General features: G+C 35.4%; 1 protein-coding gene across 1 annotated transcript; it reads left to right on the top strand.

Annotated features, from left to right (window-relative positions):
- Positions 1-3,481: 3,481 nt before the first annotated feature.
- On the top strand, positions 3,482-15,802 carry LOC135684187 (kidney mitochondrial carrier protein 1). The gene is made up of 7 exons (XM_065199630.2): positions 3,482-3,642; positions 5,642-6,075; positions 10,907-11,031; positions 12,004-12,064; positions 12,433-12,525; positions 13,478-13,558; positions 14,850-15,802. The coding sequence occupies exons 1-7, from the start codon at positions 3,588-3,590 to the stop codon at positions 14,901-14,903; spliced, it is 903 nt and encodes a 300-aa protein (XP_065055702.2). The 5' UTR covers positions 3,482-3,587; the 3' UTR covers positions 14,904-15,802.
- Positions 15,803-17,033: the final 1,231 nt, after the last annotated feature.

A 17,033-nucleotide genomic window follows, 5' to 3' on the forward strand; every position in this document is an offset into this window, starting at 1 on the left:
CATCATCATCATCATCATCATTATCATCATCATCATCATCATCATCATCATCATCATCATCATCATCATCATCATCATCATCATCATCATCATCATCATCATCATCATCATCATCATCATCATCATCATCATCATCATCATCATCATCATCATCATCTTCATCATCATCATCATCATCATCATCATCATCATCTTCATCATCATCATCATCACCAATTAAATTAACTAAAGTACAATTTAGTACTTTAATAAACTCTTTACATCTAAATGACAAATTAGAGCTTTTTACGGAAAAAAGAAAAATTAATCAAATAACAGCAACAAGAAGTAACAGTACGAGCATGATTAAGCGACAGCTACTACGGACGCTGCATGTCAATGTCAAGAGGCAATAACAATATCTTGCAGCATACCAGCATAATGATACGTTTTCAAAAAGGCTTTAGCCTCCCCCCCCCCACCCAACTTTTTGCAAAAAATGCCAAATATTAAGTATCAAACTACCAGAAAAGCCTCTTTTTATACGGTTTTAGCCCCCCCCTCACTTTTTTAGACCCCCCAACTTTTCTCAACGCTTCGCGGTGCCTGTTGAAGAATCTGAACCTGCAATAGTAGATTTCATGAAATGTTTTGAATCATATTATCTTTATTTCAGATAGAGATAAAATATGTATTAAATTCGTTTAAAGGGAATTATTGCTTCAGAAATACTTAACTGACTAAGATGTCTTTGATTACCTTTACTCAAATTGTCACCATGTTTTTTGTGTAGGTCATATCGAGAACGTAGAAGTAAAAACAGTTGAAAGCCCCCAACCTTGAACACACCCAACCACTCCAATAAATCTCCAACCTTGAAATAAAACTTTTAATAAGCCCCCACCCTCAAACATATGCCTAAAGGTAGTAAAACGCTTTGAACGACTGCAAGAAAATGGATACAAAAAATACCATGAAAGGTATACCTTGACGTATATACTTGGTCGCGTTTTAATCTTTATGCGAATGGCATCATGCTTACTAATTTTCGAAAAAAATGCCACATTATGATTTGAAACATAGTTTTTTCGATAAATTTTCTAAAAATTACAGTTTTACAAATTGGATGACGTGCGTTCCTCTGGTCATAAGAAATGACCAGGCCACAGTAGGAAATATAAGCAACCATTTCATTGGCGACAAAAATGTACTTGATTTCTTGTTAGAACATAAAGTTTTCTGATGAATGCTTTTTTCCTTTGAGAATAATCAATTTTTAACATTCAAACGAGAGAGAATGCAATACCAAAGAATAAATGCTTTTTGATGACTATCAGATCAGTTTTTCGGTTCTAGGGAAGAGGGATTCAAGTAAAAACCTTCACACAGAACCTACGTTTTTGCACTTAGGCTTAAAAGACTAATAAACAAATACGAATCGCAAATTTTAGGTAGATGATTCTTAATGCGGGAAACTATTGACTGCGCTATTTACTAAATATAAAAAACATTCCCGCACTACTAAAGAACATAATCCAGACTACAAAAGCTCCGTGCACCATTTTAATAAGAGCACCTCTACTTGTCTATTCTGCTTTGTTCAAAGTAACGTGAAGCAGCATGAAAAATTTATTTACTCGTTAAAATACGTAAGAATAAAATAAAATTAAAAAGTAAAAGCTTTGAAAAATAATAAATTGCATTGTGTAGCTTCATAGCCTAATTTGATTACCAATTGTTTGTTCAATTGTGATAATACTAATTGACTAGCATTAAGCAACATAGAAGATTAAAGAAGGATTTGAATACGGTTCTGAAAAAGCAGAATCCCAATCTAGAAAGCTCTGTTTTTATTCATCTTGAAATAACTGACAAAAATTGCTGTTTTGAATTTAAGTTTAAAAATTCTATTTATTGTTTACTTCAATTTTGCACCCAGGGTAATTTTGATTATATTTACTTTCTCCTAAACAATCTATATTCTTTGTTCTCAGTTTGAGTTTCCCTCAAAGCAAATTGAGTTTTACATTTGGTTTTAATCAACTGTGGTTTTTAAAGTTATAATTAACACTACAGGGATCCATATGTCTAACTAGATTTGGAGAGACATTTTCATGTTCAAATTGCATTAAAAATGCTTTACACGTATGAATATTTTATATGCAAGGTCTTATATTTGAAGTGTCATTTGGAATTCTGCAGACCTTTGTTGTTAATTAAACTGTGATCCACAAATTTTATGTAGAAAAACTCTCCTCAATCCATCTTCCATGTCAAAATGTCAAGTAAAGTAGAACGTTTCTGTCTTCGCTGGTTTTCTTCCAGTTGAGAATTCTTGCTGAGTATTCTTTAATTAAGATAGAAGTAAAGAAGCCCATGCTTGTGTTTTAAAGTATTTGAACAGTTTATTCGCTATACAGTTAGATTACCAAGCATTATTGGCAGTAATTGTGTGTCGGGGTTTGGGACGCAACTCTCCCAACTAATTTCGTTACGCTTTCAAAAATCTCAAAAAAAATTTGCCTAAGACGAGCAAAACTTGGCTTCTCAAAAAGTGAAGTGGGAAGCTAACTGCCTTTGGGTTTGCGTTTGGAACTCAATTTACAATCCAACTTCCTCTGGTTGAAGTACGTAATTGACAATTTTATATTACGTTTATATATCGAAAGCATTAACGATAAATGAAATTGAGGTTCTTATAAGGATTGTTTTCTCCAAATTTTCAAGCAAGCAATTGCAAAGATCAGAGCAACCTAGATGTCGTCTGGGGTGGGTAAACTCGAACAAGTACCATACCTGAGGGGGGGGGGGGCAGGCTTTTAAACAAGAAAACAGATATATAGCAAACAGATATATTCGGACTAAATCAAGCTCACGGAATTATAGTTATGCCCACTTTTCAAAATATCATTTTGAAAAACTGTAGCCAGAGCAAGTTTTTGTCAAAATGTTCATTTAGGCCCTATGTCCCCTGCAGCCACGTGGCTGGAACAGAGTCCATTTTTTATATAAAATTCCACCATGGTTACCACAGCCGCAAGAAACCACCGATGTGGCGACGGAGAATGTGTAAATACATACACTTATGAGATTGGATTTTAATTATGTTGACATTGGATTAATTGTGTTTCTGGTTGTGGGTGCCACAGACCCCACGGTAGAAGTCTTAGTAGTTCATTTTGAAAAAAATTGATTAAGGAAGAAAAACAATGATTTCAGGATTTTTTACGTTTTTAGGAGTCGTTCTGAACATATATGCTTCTTTAACATTTTTAAATTGTTGAAAAGGTGGTGGTTCAGAACAGCAATTGCTCCAAAATGAAAATTAAGCTTTTGAAAATCAAAAAATTGATAAAAGGTACAGCTGCCAACATTTTTGTAGCTTTTTAATATATTTTATCCGTGTCTTGCAATTTTAGAGATTCAGCACAAAGACTGACTACACCATGGGTACACAAATTTCATTTTCAGAAGATTATGCAGATCTCCGCCAACTGGCAGTCAACGTGGTTGTCAAACAGGAGGCCAGCCTCACTCATCGCGGGGCTTATGTTAGGCCTAAATCAAAATCGGTGTTTTCGTTTAGAGATAGGACCAATTTGACAAAGATGGACTGGAAACCGTTCCTGTACGGAGGTTTTGCCTCAATGTCAGCAGAATTAGGTAAACACTTTCGGAGAACTCATCGGTAGAATTAAATTCATAACAAAATATTAATGTAACAAAAGAATTTCTGTCTGTAAAATATGGTTTTTAATCTCTTACACCCTCCCAGCAAGAATGGTCACGCGACGCCCGAATGGTCACACACAGTCAGTATCTAAGGATTTTCCTATTCGGTTATTCGGTTTATAATTTTACTATTAGACCAATTGATCTAATTTTCCCTTGCTAGGGCACTCACAGATCATATGCAGGAGCCACTGTCACACTCCAAACATAATCTTTCTTATCTTTATTATCTTCATTATTGTTATCACCATCATCATCTTATGTTTAAAGTCGGTTTTCATGGGCTGGACCATCATTTAATAAGCTTGACAACAGCCACTATCCACATTTTGCATGCTAAGTTCCCAGATTGCAGAGTATGGCAGTTTCCAACAAGATTTCGAGTGTGCAAGAGCAAAATTTTAAGTGTGCAAATGTGAAATTTGGTATAAGTGTGAAGTTTGGTATAAATGTGCACTTTGTTATAAGTGTGACACCTCAATTGTGCCCAACCAAGGATAATTAAAGGACATCAAATAAGAAGCAATTATGAAAACAAAGATCAGAAAATGTACAATTGCTAGTTATTTTGTTGTCAAACCAATACAAGATTATATTGATGTTAAGAAAACTTAATTGCCCTAAGCTATATGACACACGTGTCACGCCTAGATCTCAAAATGCCACATCTTTTACCAGGTGTGAATGGAAATTTTAGAAAAAACATCTTGGGTGTGCACTTGTCATGCTCTTTGATTCTGGCAGTTCTAAGTCAACATCTTGCTTTATCAAGAGAAAACATAAAGAGGAGAAAGATACGGGTCTTTGACCCTGTGGAACTCTCAGATACCCTTTGAGAATTTACCAAATTTTTTTTTACGACAATTAAAGTTGTACCCACAGCCTGGGAATGTTCTTTAAAACCAATTGTTTTTGGAACCAGGGCTCATTAAACAAATTTTGTGCCTGTGAGTGAAAAGCTGAAAATAAATGTGCCTGCAACAAAAAAAGGGTGCAACTTATGGTTAAATTGCAAATCTGTTTTTCGCTGAGCTACCAGTTACCTCCGGTACGGTTACACAAACTTATGTTTGACAACATCAGATGTCATATCAATATCACCATGAATCAGACTTGTAAGAAGGGAAATGAAGTGATCTAGTTTTTATCTATGGGTGATTTTGGTTGTCAAGTAGTCCTATTGATGTTGATTTTATCAAATAAAGCCATCCACATTAAAGAAAGATTTCCAATTTCTTAAACACTTCACTTTAAATAAAGCAGGCTTTTGGTTCTATTTCCAACATCTATTTTATCCAGATCCTGCAAAGTTTTGTTTCCTCCTTGAAGCTGAGGGCCATAATGAAGAAGCCAAGGAAGAAATACTCCTGGGCGCTATTGATGATCCCATGCCAAATTTTATTGTTGTTCATTAAACTTTTAATGTCTATTAATTGGTTTAAGTATGCAATCATGTTTTCATCCATTTTCGTGTCTGTCATTTGAAACCATATTTCTGCATGGTAATGTGGCTTATAATCAAGGGTGGCTTAAAAACAAGTGGTGGCTTATATTCGAATAATTACGGTATGCAAACCCATGAAAAAATCACAGTATTGATACAAAGGCCTGCTCTTTGCTTAACAAATTTGGTGTGTCAATTTCGTTGAAATATATCAATTTTTTAAGTTTTCAAAATTGATACCATATTAAGATATATGGCTGAATTTTGCCCTGCTGTTTTCTTGAAACACATCTTCTTGTGACCAAAAATCAGGAAATTCTAAGATCATGAGTTACAAATTTCGAAAATATTTATGATTTGGCATTGAATGGCACTGTCTTTGGTGTGAATTTCTAATGTTCATTTATTTTGTCAATGTACTTTTTTATATCCTTTGTCCACAATAATTCTTTTCCCAATTCAAAGCAAAATATTTCTTTTCAACAGCAACCTTCCCAATTGATACCACAAAGACAAGGCTACAGGTTCAGGGGCAGGTAATCAATACATCACTTTCTGAGTTACGTTATCGTGGTATGCTTCATGCAATGTACAAAATTAGCAAAGAAGAAGGCATAAGAAGTTTATATAATGGACTAGCTCCAGCATTACTACGTCAAGCTACTTATGGAACAATAAAAATAGGACTTTACCATGGCATTAAGGGTATGCTTGTACAGAATCCCGAAGAAGAGACATTGCTATATAATATGGTTGCTGGTATTGGTGCAGGAGCAATATCGTCATCGCTGTGCAATCCAACAGATGTCTTGAAAGTTCGGCTGCAAGCAAATACCCAGGGAACAATAGATGTACAGAAGGGAATGTTATCAATGTTTGCTGATATTTATCGTAAAGAAGGGCTCAGAGGGCTTTATAGGGTAAGAATTTCTATTTCTTTGCACTTTCCATGAAATCAATTTTAGGCCCTTCAGGTTTGAAAACATTGCAAAAACATAATTCAAAACAATCAAAAGTCATTATTTTTTTCTTTACTGAGGTTTCTCCAAAGTAAAGCAAATAACAATGCATAGCTTAGAATGCGTGTGAATATTGTTCTGTGTTTATTATAAGTACTGGTTTATAGCATATAATTATGTGTTTTCTCTTTCCTCATTGTGTGGCTTTGTACAATAAGTAAGTTAGTGTACACCTGTGTATTCCGTTAGGTTATAGATTATCCCACAATACACCTATATATCTTCTATATTGCATAACGGTACACTTTCTCATTGCTGAACAATTAACATTGCAAGGCCTAATGGTTATTACGGTTGATTTACCACAGCATGTCATACCACTGATGTTCTATAATTAACTATTGCAATTCTATGCTGCCAATCAGCTGTTACACTATCAAACTTTTTTCTTGGTCTTACAAACTCTGTAGCCAACAGTTACTGTATGGACACAGCATTTGTGGTTAGAAAATAGTGTCGAAACCCATTTTAGTTTTGGAAGTTTTTTAATAATAGCGGCAGATAGTGGATTTATGCGCTTAAGATACCCAGCAAAAGTTGACTTGATAGACAGGAGAGGCCTGTTAACTGTGTCCTGGAAAAATCAGTTTTATGAGATTACCACCGATTTACAATGGAAGAGGAGGATAGGCAGTGGCGAAGCTAGCGGTCATGCTGGTCATGCTTAGCATGACTAAAAATTTTCAGAGCTAAAGACATTTATTATAACAATTAAAACTTTTCTTTATTGAAAAAGTACTTTCAAAACCCCTTTCGTCCAGTTTATTCTACTGCCCTTCCCCACGTTGGTCCCTTGTGCTTTGTCATGCTCATTCTGAAGAGCATGACCTGCCATAGGGTTACTTTACGCAGAGAGTCCAACCGCTCCTGTGAGTCGGCTGAGTTTCATTGACTTTTCAGTTGGTATCCCCGTGGTAAGTCATGCTCATTTGGAATAGCATGATCTCGTCATTATAATCATAAACCTAGCACTAATTTGATTGGCTGAATTCTATCTTGCGCATGCTATTTTGGCCCGTTTTGGACCCCAAGTCATGCTCATTTTTTTCAGCATGACCGACCTAAATCTCCCATACATGAAGTACCTAAGGTCTACTTGTGAGCTGAGAAACATTGCTGCAAGGGAGTGGGGAAACTCAATCGAAGCTATTTCCGAGAGATATATTGTTTATTAACTGCTACAGGGATCACTTGCGTGTGGCTGAGCAAGGTAATTGTAAACCAAAATTGTAAGTGAAAACCAAAGACCGACCCTTATCGATGGAGAATCCTACCATTACGTTGCTGGTCATTCCATAACTTGTTGCTGATGGACGAACTTTGCCCTGAAATTTGCCTTCAGTATTTCACCAAAGCCTCTTGCTCATGGAACTGTACTCTTGAAAATTCCTGTTTGTCAAAATCACACAATAACCTGTTGCTGATGGATTTTTACAATAAAAATTGCCTGTCTATTCTATCTGGTTTATTCAATATTCCAACCTTACTTGTTGCTGAGAGGGACAAACTTGTACTTGAAAACTTGCCTGTTTATTCAATATTTCACCAAAACCTGTTGTTGATAGAAAGAACTGTGCTCTTAAAAATTTCTTGTTTAGTCAATATTACAACATAACTTGTTGTGTATAAATGAAATTCAAATTGCATCCTGCAATTTTCCTGTTATTTAATATTACACCATAACTTGTTGCTGATAAATGAAATGGTACCCTGAAATTTGCCTGCATCCAATATTACACCAACTCTTTTATGATAAATGAAATTGTACCCTTATACTTCCTTGTTTATTCAATATTACACCATAACTTTTGTTGATAAATGAAATTTTACCCTTAAATTTGCTTGTTTATTCAATATTACTCTATAACTTTTGTTAATACGTGTAATTGTACCCTGTAATTTGCCAGTTATTCAATATTACAACATGACTTGTTGCTGATAATGAAATTGTACTCTGGAATTTGCCTGTTATTGGATATTTGACTGGAATTTGCTGATGGGTAGAATTCAAAAATGATTTTTAATCACACTATATATGTAGTTTCCAAACAGCCAACCTTCTCAGTGCAGTTTGATTTCCCCAGGCTTTCTGTTGCTAGGAAAACTATGGGTTTTTTTAAACATGGAAGACCACAGTTATAGGAATGCCCTTGATGTTGGGTTTGGACTTAACTTGTTGATGTTTATGGCATGTTATAACTTCAATACAGGGATCAAAACTTTTTGTATATGCTAAACAGTACTATCTTTGATACATTTGTTTTAGATTTGTAAAAATTCAGCTTATAAAATTGAAGCTAAGTATAAAATTCTGAACAAAAAAACAAACATCCCACAATTCCCTGTACCATGAACAAGGGAGGGCCTACCTATCATTGAGGGCTTATCTTGCCTAACCTATCTTAATTCAGAAACATCATCAAAAGTGTCAATAATTAAAAGTAAGAGAATGGATATTTCTGAGCCATTGCTGACCTGAATAAGCTGATTTATCAAAGTTTAGACTTTGTAAAAATATTTGTAGATATAATCTTCTCTCATCTGCAATGTTTTCCCAGTGTGATCAGTAGTGTTTGTTGGGGTTTTCAACTGCACAATTTTTCAAAAACATGGTCCCAATGATATGTTCAAAAACACAAGATTGGAGAATGGGGTTGAAAAAACATTTAGATGTTGAAGTCATTGACAGAATTCATTGCGATCTAAACAAGAGCTATTTGATTCAATATACTAAAAAGGGCGTTACCCCTTTTTTCCAAGCATCTATAGGGTGTGGTTGTGTGTAATTTTCCTGGGGGCTATGCCCCCAGGACCCTCATCAGCTTTCTGCTCCATACAAAGCATGACCATTGTCTTAAGGCCAGCTTCGCCACTGAGGATAGGTAGACCAATATTATCTTGCTATGGATGAGAACACAGCATGACTGACACCACTACCTGACACTGCTAGCTCAGATGAGTCAATCCTGACAAATCCACTAAAAAGCCATGTTTGAAGAAGTATCTCTATCTATGAATGATCCGAAATTGCCCTTGAAATCTGACAAAAGTTTTACTTCTTCCCCTCGAGCTTCTCTGTGTGGCATTCTCATCGCTGTTCTCATAAGGATGCTCTGTTGCAGAAGCTTCCTTGGCACTGGTCCTTGGACTAGAGCTTTGAAAAACCAGGGAAGTGTTGGGCGTCTATACCAGCCGACTCTCCCAATTTCTGCCTATTTCTGCCGCTCTCCCGGTATCTTATCTATTTCTACGATTTCAAAGCATGCTTTCGATTTTTCCTTGCTTCCCCTTCCTTGGTTTGAGACTTTTCGAAAATTGCTATGGTAGTGATATAAGAACCAGTTACTAAGTGTAATAAATATACTCTTTCTATGTACATTGCTCCCAATTTCTTCTTAAAAAGATCTGGGTATCGCTGTATTTTGTCTATGTTCAGGTGTACTGATGTGTTGATTATTCAGCAGTTTGTTTACAGTTCTTGAGCAGCATAACACGTGTCTCAATGGCAGCAGAAACAAATACGACAGCCGCAATGTTAAAATACAAGTTCCACCATGCATTGTGAGCTCAAGAGCATATGCCGTAATAAAGGGACAGTCTATCGGTCGACAATTTCATTTATTTAGAAAGGAAAATACACTCTAAGCTGAATAGATTGCCTGATACAAAAAATCCGATTACCAAAGCTTTCTTCGTCCTACGAAAACTAGCCTAAATTCGACCCAGTTGGAATTTTCCAAGACGAGAAAGTTAATTCAGCAGTGTTGACATAAACCTTGGCCCAGATGAAAAACTTTATCATTTTACGGATGCATTCTAACGAGTTGTAATCAATTCCTGACTCAGGTTACTGCCCACATTCCAATAACTTGGCCTAAACCCGGCTAACGACGATTTTGTTTTTCATGATTCAAATCATGATACCCCAATTTCTGTTACAAAGTGTTCGAATGGTCTGCTTGTTTGGTAGTATGTACCTGTGTAAGCAGATTTAGTGTATGGCAAGGTGAGCAAAACCACTTACAAAAGTACACTCACCGATTCCAAACTCCTTTTCGATTCAGATTGTTGCCACCTTTCAGAATTTCTTTACAAACATGATTGTGATTGCTGCCTAGAAAAAATCGAAATCATCCTGAATGGACAAAATGGCTTAACAGAGAATTTTTAATATGCGTTCCCATTTTTAGCTTGTTTATTGTGCAGTTTTCTTAAATAGTTTTCGCTTGTATGTATTGGAAATGGAAAACAGTTTTATCATAACGAGCTTTGACTTTTTTCAATCGTTATTTGATGCGTGATATTTGATTCAATCGCTATTAAGAATGTTTAAAGTAGATTAGCGATTATTGATTTAAACCCAGTCTGTGTTTAAGAGTTGTTTGCTAATACTATGCTAGAAAATGCTAATACTTTTTGTTAATCTCGCTATGTTTCGAATTTTGGCTATTCTTCGATTGGAACATGGATGCCCCCCCCCCCCCTCCTCCTCCTCCTCCATTACTATGCATCAGCAATAATATTCAAAGATATCCTTTATTTGACTCATGAATGTTTTGTTGATAAATATAAAATATTAGTTTATTTACAGCAGTTACAGTGCAACGGTAACCGATAAAACCTTCGCTAGAAATTGGCTTTCCAATAGACTCACGCATTGGTTTTTCTGCCCATGACTTTTTATGTCTGTTTCAATCTGAAGATGAAACACTGTTATTATTGCATTTTTCAGGGAGTTGGACCAACTGCTCAGAGAGCATCTGTCATAGCAGGGGTTGAGCTTCCAGTTTATGACTGGTCCAAAAAAAAGATAATCGACCTTGGCTTACTTGGAGATAACGCATGGAATCATTTCACGTAGGTTACTTTTTTTGCAAGTGACTCCTATGTCCTGGTGCTGTCAGTCGAATTTACCGGTTTTGTGGTATATATTATCACCCTTGTCAAGATATGACGTAGTTTAGAGGCAGTGGATGCTGCGGCTGTGGGAATTCTGCTGTAAACCAATGCAAGCCCCTTGCACATCATGCTCCATTTAGTAGCAGACTGTGTGTGATTCAAAAATGCAATTTGGCAATCAACACTTGTATTTATGTTCGTGTTTTGTCATTTGCTTGCATTTTTCAGAACATGATTAAAAACCAACCTTGAGTGATACCTACCATCCTTCGATCTCTGCAAGCAAGAACAAGAATGATAACTACATAAAATCACAGAAAATATGTAGCCGAATGTTCTCACCTGTCAGATATTTTGCCGTTGAAGGCAATGATTTTTAATTTTATGCTATGTATACACACAGATTTGTTAACAAGTTTTTGGAGGTAGAAATTTTAAAAATGGCTTTGAAAAAAGCAGATATTTTGAACATACTTCAGCTTTAGGATTTACACTCTAACTGAGGGAAAATGTGAGTGAGGGGCAGGACCAGAACAAGATTCGAACCCACGACATCTGAGTTTGTACGTATTCTTCTTTACAAGCTGAGCTTCAAAAAATCTTGTTCTCCAACCACTCCGCAGAGCATAAAACGTCAGAATCATTCCGTCAGAGCCAATTTGCATCCACAGCTGTCGTTATAGATTTCCTAACTTAGAGTTTTCGGTCAATATTCTGTCGCTTTAATAACCAAAGAATGTCTGAAGATAAGCTTAAGCATGTTTCAAAATCTCCGCTTTTTACAGACTTTCATTGAATTTTAGGAAGAGCCCAGCTTAATTGGGTCGATTGCAATCATCGTAATAATTGCTCTCCGTTTCGATGTTTTTTCTCTTAGTCATATTATCTTTGACTTGCTTTTTATCAAACCAATATTCTTTATTTGTCCAGAGCAAGTATAGTGGCTGGTTTGGCAGGAGCTATAGCTTCAAACCCAATTGACGTTGTGAAGGTATGAGAATACCAGTCTTGTGTTACACCATCAGTAACAATGCAACAAAAATCTCCAGCTTAAATGGCTGCTAAGTTTTGCTTTATTCTTATTGCTCTTATTATTAAATATAATACTTTTTAATTTTATGGGACTGTGTATTCGAGATGTGACGCCCTTGTTGACGGAAGGAAGAGGAAGGAGGGAGAGTTTTTGCTGTATTTGAGAAACCTTAGAAACTTAAAGGCTGGTTGAATGGAACTTAAAAACTACATCAACAGCCCTGACTAAACACCAGATACCCAATCTCATTCTAGTTCTTTGCTCGAATATTTTGCATTTTGATTTATTTTATTGTGGCTTTATTGTAACTAATATTTTTGTTTCAGACTAGAATGATGAACCAGAGAAAACTGAAAAGTGGAAGCCAGTCCAGCTCAAATGGAATTATATATAAAAATTCATTAGATTGTTTTGTACGGGTGAGATAACTTTTGGACATAACCGCTTTGTCATTTTACCACTTTGGGATACTTTCGTACTTTAGGACATTACCACTATGGGACATTAATACTTCAGAACATTACCAAGTTGAAACATTACTACTCTAGAACATCACTACTTTGGGGCACTAAAACTTTCAGATATTTCCACTTTGGGACATTGACACTTTGGGACATAACCACTTTGGACTTTGGTACTTTAATACTTTAAAAAAATTAACACGTTGGCGCATTCCTACTTTAGGACATTACTACTTTGGGACATTTTCACTTTGGGACATAACCACTGTAGGACATTACCATTCTGGGATATAACCACTTCGGGACATAGAAATGCTAATTTCCCACTTTTGGACATTACATCGTTAAGACATGACCACTTTGGGACATCGTTACTTTGAGAGTTTTGTTTCCAGTCACTGTTTCCAGTTTTTGGTATACTGCTGATGCAGATTGTAATCTGACTCTTCTAACACTTCATTTTCAATCTAAGCTACCTAACAGATGAAAAATGGATAAGCCTTGTGTGTCATTGAAAAGCCTGTGTTGCAGAAACGTAGGCCAACTCGAACTTGTAGAAGTTGAATAAAACTTATCAGGGCAGAAATTTAGCTCAAAGCCTTCATTTTGAAATTATCTTGATCAGTTCAGAAAGCTTTTGGATCATTTAGCCTGAAGAAAAACCAAGCTCAATAAAGCGAATGCATAATGTAGAGGCAAATATCTCAATTTTTAGAGGTGGTTACTGTTAATATCGAAGATCTTTTGTTTCTTAGATAATTTAATGACTCAAGCTATAGTTGCAAATGATGATCGTAGTGAAATGTATGATGATCGTATTCATTTAGTTTATAGCTATTATTCCTTTATCGCATTATTCTTTTCTAGCTAAGCCACAATAAGTGCTCAATAAATGGTTTTCTATTTCTAGACTGCAAAGACAGAGGGTTTTATGGCTCTATATAAAGGATTTATACCAACATTTGTACGCTTATGTCCATGGAATATTGTCGTATCCTTTTCTAGTGTAGATTACCATTTGATTTCGTTATTTTTCTTCCTTTTCCAGTTCATCAGGCATGACTATCGTTATGTTGACAGATTTCCTAACCGCCTCAAAACCATTGAAATGGTTTATCTAATTTCTCGTCTAGCTGCTATGCTCCAATTTAAAAACCCTTCCTTGCTGTTTGAAATCAATGTTGGGTGCGGGGATGGTCGTTTGCTGCTCCAAATCAAAACTCGCCATTTGATTGCTTGTTAGTAATTTTTCAGTTTTTAGTTTTAAGTGACTCTATAAATTTTGCTTCTAAAAATGAATTTTATTCAATTTTTTCGGAATGCGAATTATTTTCTACATTAATAATAATAATAATATATCTCGCCAAATCTCCGTTTTGGAGCAGTTACTATACCACAAACACAGAATTGCCTGGAAAGACGTCATGTGCAGTATAGTACCACAGGCTAATTTTCACTTAAGTTTGAAAAAGTTCAACCAATCTCTCGATTTCTATCAGGCCTTTTGCTTTGCTTTTTAAAATTTGTTCCATTCCTGGAAGGTGTCTTTTGAATTTGTCGCATTGCTATAAATGTTCTACGTTTTCTTCATGTAATCCACACCTTCTGCAACTTATATTATCATACTTTCCTTTGTTTTTTTGTTTATTTTTCAAAACGAAAAGTTCGAAAGAACTCTACCTTCTAATTTTTGATGTGAAAAATTCAATCAGTCAAGATAAAGAGACTCATCGTCTGCTGATCATCTGCATTTTTAAAATAAGAAAACATCGACCTAACGTGTTTGCAAGAAATATGGTACAACTTTCGAAATTCCGAACTTGCCTCTTTGGGATAGAAGGCACACCTTTCTTCGGGGTTAGTTAAGATATAAGCTGACATTGTGATATAAAAAGTCATACAATTAAATCAAATTTAAGATTCATACGAAGAAATGGAAAGGAGAAGAAGGCAATTGTAAACGATTTAGAAGCTTTGTGACTCAGCTTGGGTTACTTGCCTAAAACAACTAGTTTTGCTGAAAAATCGTTTTAAATTTTTTTGAGAGGCAAGCCCGATTTTTGTAACTTTATTTTGCTTGGTTTTAAAAAACTGCCTGTTTGTTTGTTGTAGCATTAGCGAAGCTTCAGATCTTTCAGATCCTTGAACTTTAAACTCTTTTTGCAAATCTTCCTGGCAACTATAAACATATTCTTTACTATAACAAATGTATGTATCTATTAGTATAAACAATGTGTTTGTAAACAGGCTATTGATGTTGTTGATTCCTTAATGCATCGCAGTTTTTCATGTCATTCGAGCAATACAAAAAGCTTGGTGCTAATCTACTGATCTAAATCCAGGTTATTGCGTCACATATGCCCAAAACTGTCACCAAGATCGCAGTGGCTAGATTGGTAGCCTGTATCCGAAGTAGCTTTTCTTTATGAATATCAAGCAGCATTCCATTATAAAGGATTATTACTGCAGGCAAAGACAGATTTATGGCAGCCCAGAACAGCATACGTTTTAGAAATAAATTTCTTATTTGTGATCCCTTTGAGGTTTTATCAATGCAATGTTATTTATTTTTTTGAAAGCATGGTTTAAATGTGTATCGTCAGTGATTTTAGTGATTCGTAAAACGAATTTGTTTTTTAGCTATTGTTTTTATTTGAAGAAAACATCGGCTATATTTGTTTGTTTAGTTCTCTTACTAGTACAATCGTTTTTCTGTGCAGAATAGCTCTTAAACATAGATTCAATGCAGAATATACAAGCTTACAGTCGAGAGCTATTGAGCAAACACATTTGAATTTATCAAATACCGTGTTTTCGAGATTCTGATATCTCTTATCGGTATAGTTTACACGTGTCTAACGAAGTAACTTTAAGCGCAGTTGAAAATTTTGTCTCAGAGGTACTCTCTTAGTTATCTTGTAAATGTTGATTATCTAGAATAGAAATTGTTAGAGGAATTATTATGAATGAGTTTTCAATAAAATGGATTTTTCTACGAAAATCTTCTTTTAAACAAATCGAGGTTCATTTTACAGGGTTACAGGAAAAAAGTAGTTTGTATTTTCTAATGTATAACTGGTGCCAAGATATCATCGAGAATTGTTGGGAATGGATGAAATGTGATGAGCCCCAGAGCCCATGTACATTTGAATAGCTTTATATTAAAGAGAAAAAGTTACTCTATAACAAAAGTTTACCAACAAAATGTATCATTTTGGTTTTTTTGAGCACTCCAGGGAACGACTTTTGAAGAGGCAGGTGGACAACTAGAGTTGTGCAAAATGACAGCATCAATTTTTCCAATTTTTTGGATAAATTCTTAGACAATTTCATATAGATTGATATCAGATAGTTTTTCCTCTGCCCTTTCAAATCCCTGTGTAGCCTTCATGACAGTTTCTTGAAAAAACTGCATTTTGATTTTTAAATTTTTTCCAAATTTTTAAGCATACATAAATGCAACATCAAAACGCTAAACTTAATGTGCTAACCATACATATAATCATTTATTTAACTTCCACGCCTGATAAAAGGTCTTGGGAAATTTGTAAACCAAGAAATATTTGATCCTAACTTGAAAAGATCATGAAAATTATTAACACAACCGAAAATGAACGGATTCAAAATTCCAGAAGAATTTACGCGCTTGAAAAGCTTTAATTGGCAAATTTAATGTCACGGTCATGGCTTAGGTGAAATTTACTTTAATTTTCCTATACAAAAAATACACTTTGCGTAAGTTACACGAGAAGACGTCAAATACCTCAGCTAGAATTAAATCGACTCCAAAACGTGATTGGACCGTAAAAAACTACAAAGGCTTCCTCTTGAAATCCTTCATTTTCATGGTGACGTCAAAAAAGAATAATAAATGGTTAACTTTTCTCACTGAGCAGATTTCCTTAGTTCAAAAAAGACACGAGGATAGGCTCCTTTTTTATTTAGGTTTACGACATGCAGCTGTAGAGTCACGTCGCCCCTTATGGAACGATTTCAGTAAAAATTGTTTCCTCAGCTTTTTGGTACTTCCTAATAAAATAAATGTACTACAAGCACATTCGTTGCTGTATAATCTACATGCTTGTGTGAAGACAGTCTTGTCGGCTTTTCTCTCTTTCTGCACGAGCAACATTACTACAGGCTACTTTTCTTCGTGAAAAACTTAGGCCATCGACCCTAATGGAACGACTCAAATTTAGGCATGCAGAAAAGCGCACAATGGAGAACTATTATTATCTGCCTCTATTATGAAACCGGGAATTATTATCTGCCTTCTTTCCTTCTACCTTTATCATTCGTCAGTATCAAATCAGACTTTCGTTGAGCCATTTGTTTTCAAATTCAGAGTAAAGAAAAAAAAGTTATCCCCCAGTTTGGTTTTCTTACTTGAATGAGACTTAATCACGTGTCACACGTTCATCCACTCAAGAATCACAACAGGAAGCCCGCCGTTCCATCGAAGAAGC

This window comes from Rhopilema esculentum, chromosome 21 (genome assembly GCF_057945365.1).
Source record: "Rhopilema esculentum isolate cy_ngs chromosome 21, ASM5794536v1, whole genome shotgun sequence".
In the NCBI taxonomy this organism is placed as follows: Eukaryota; Metazoa; Cnidaria; class Scyphozoa; order Rhizostomeae; family Rhizostomatidae; genus Rhopilema; species Rhopilema esculentum.

Coding starts and splice junctions, on each gene's coding strand:
- LOC135684187 (XM_065199630.2), top strand. CDS start 3,588: ATGGACTGGAAACCGTTCCTGTACGGAGGTTTTGCCTCAATGTCAGCA. Junction 12,526..13,477: donor CATTAGATTGTTTTGTACGG/GTGAGATAACTT, acceptor TTCTATTTCTAG/ACTGCAAAGACAGAGGGTTT. Junction 13,559..14,849: donor TATGTCCATGGAATATTGTC/GTATCCTTTTCT, acceptor AATGCATCGCAG/TTTTTCATGTCATTCGAGCA.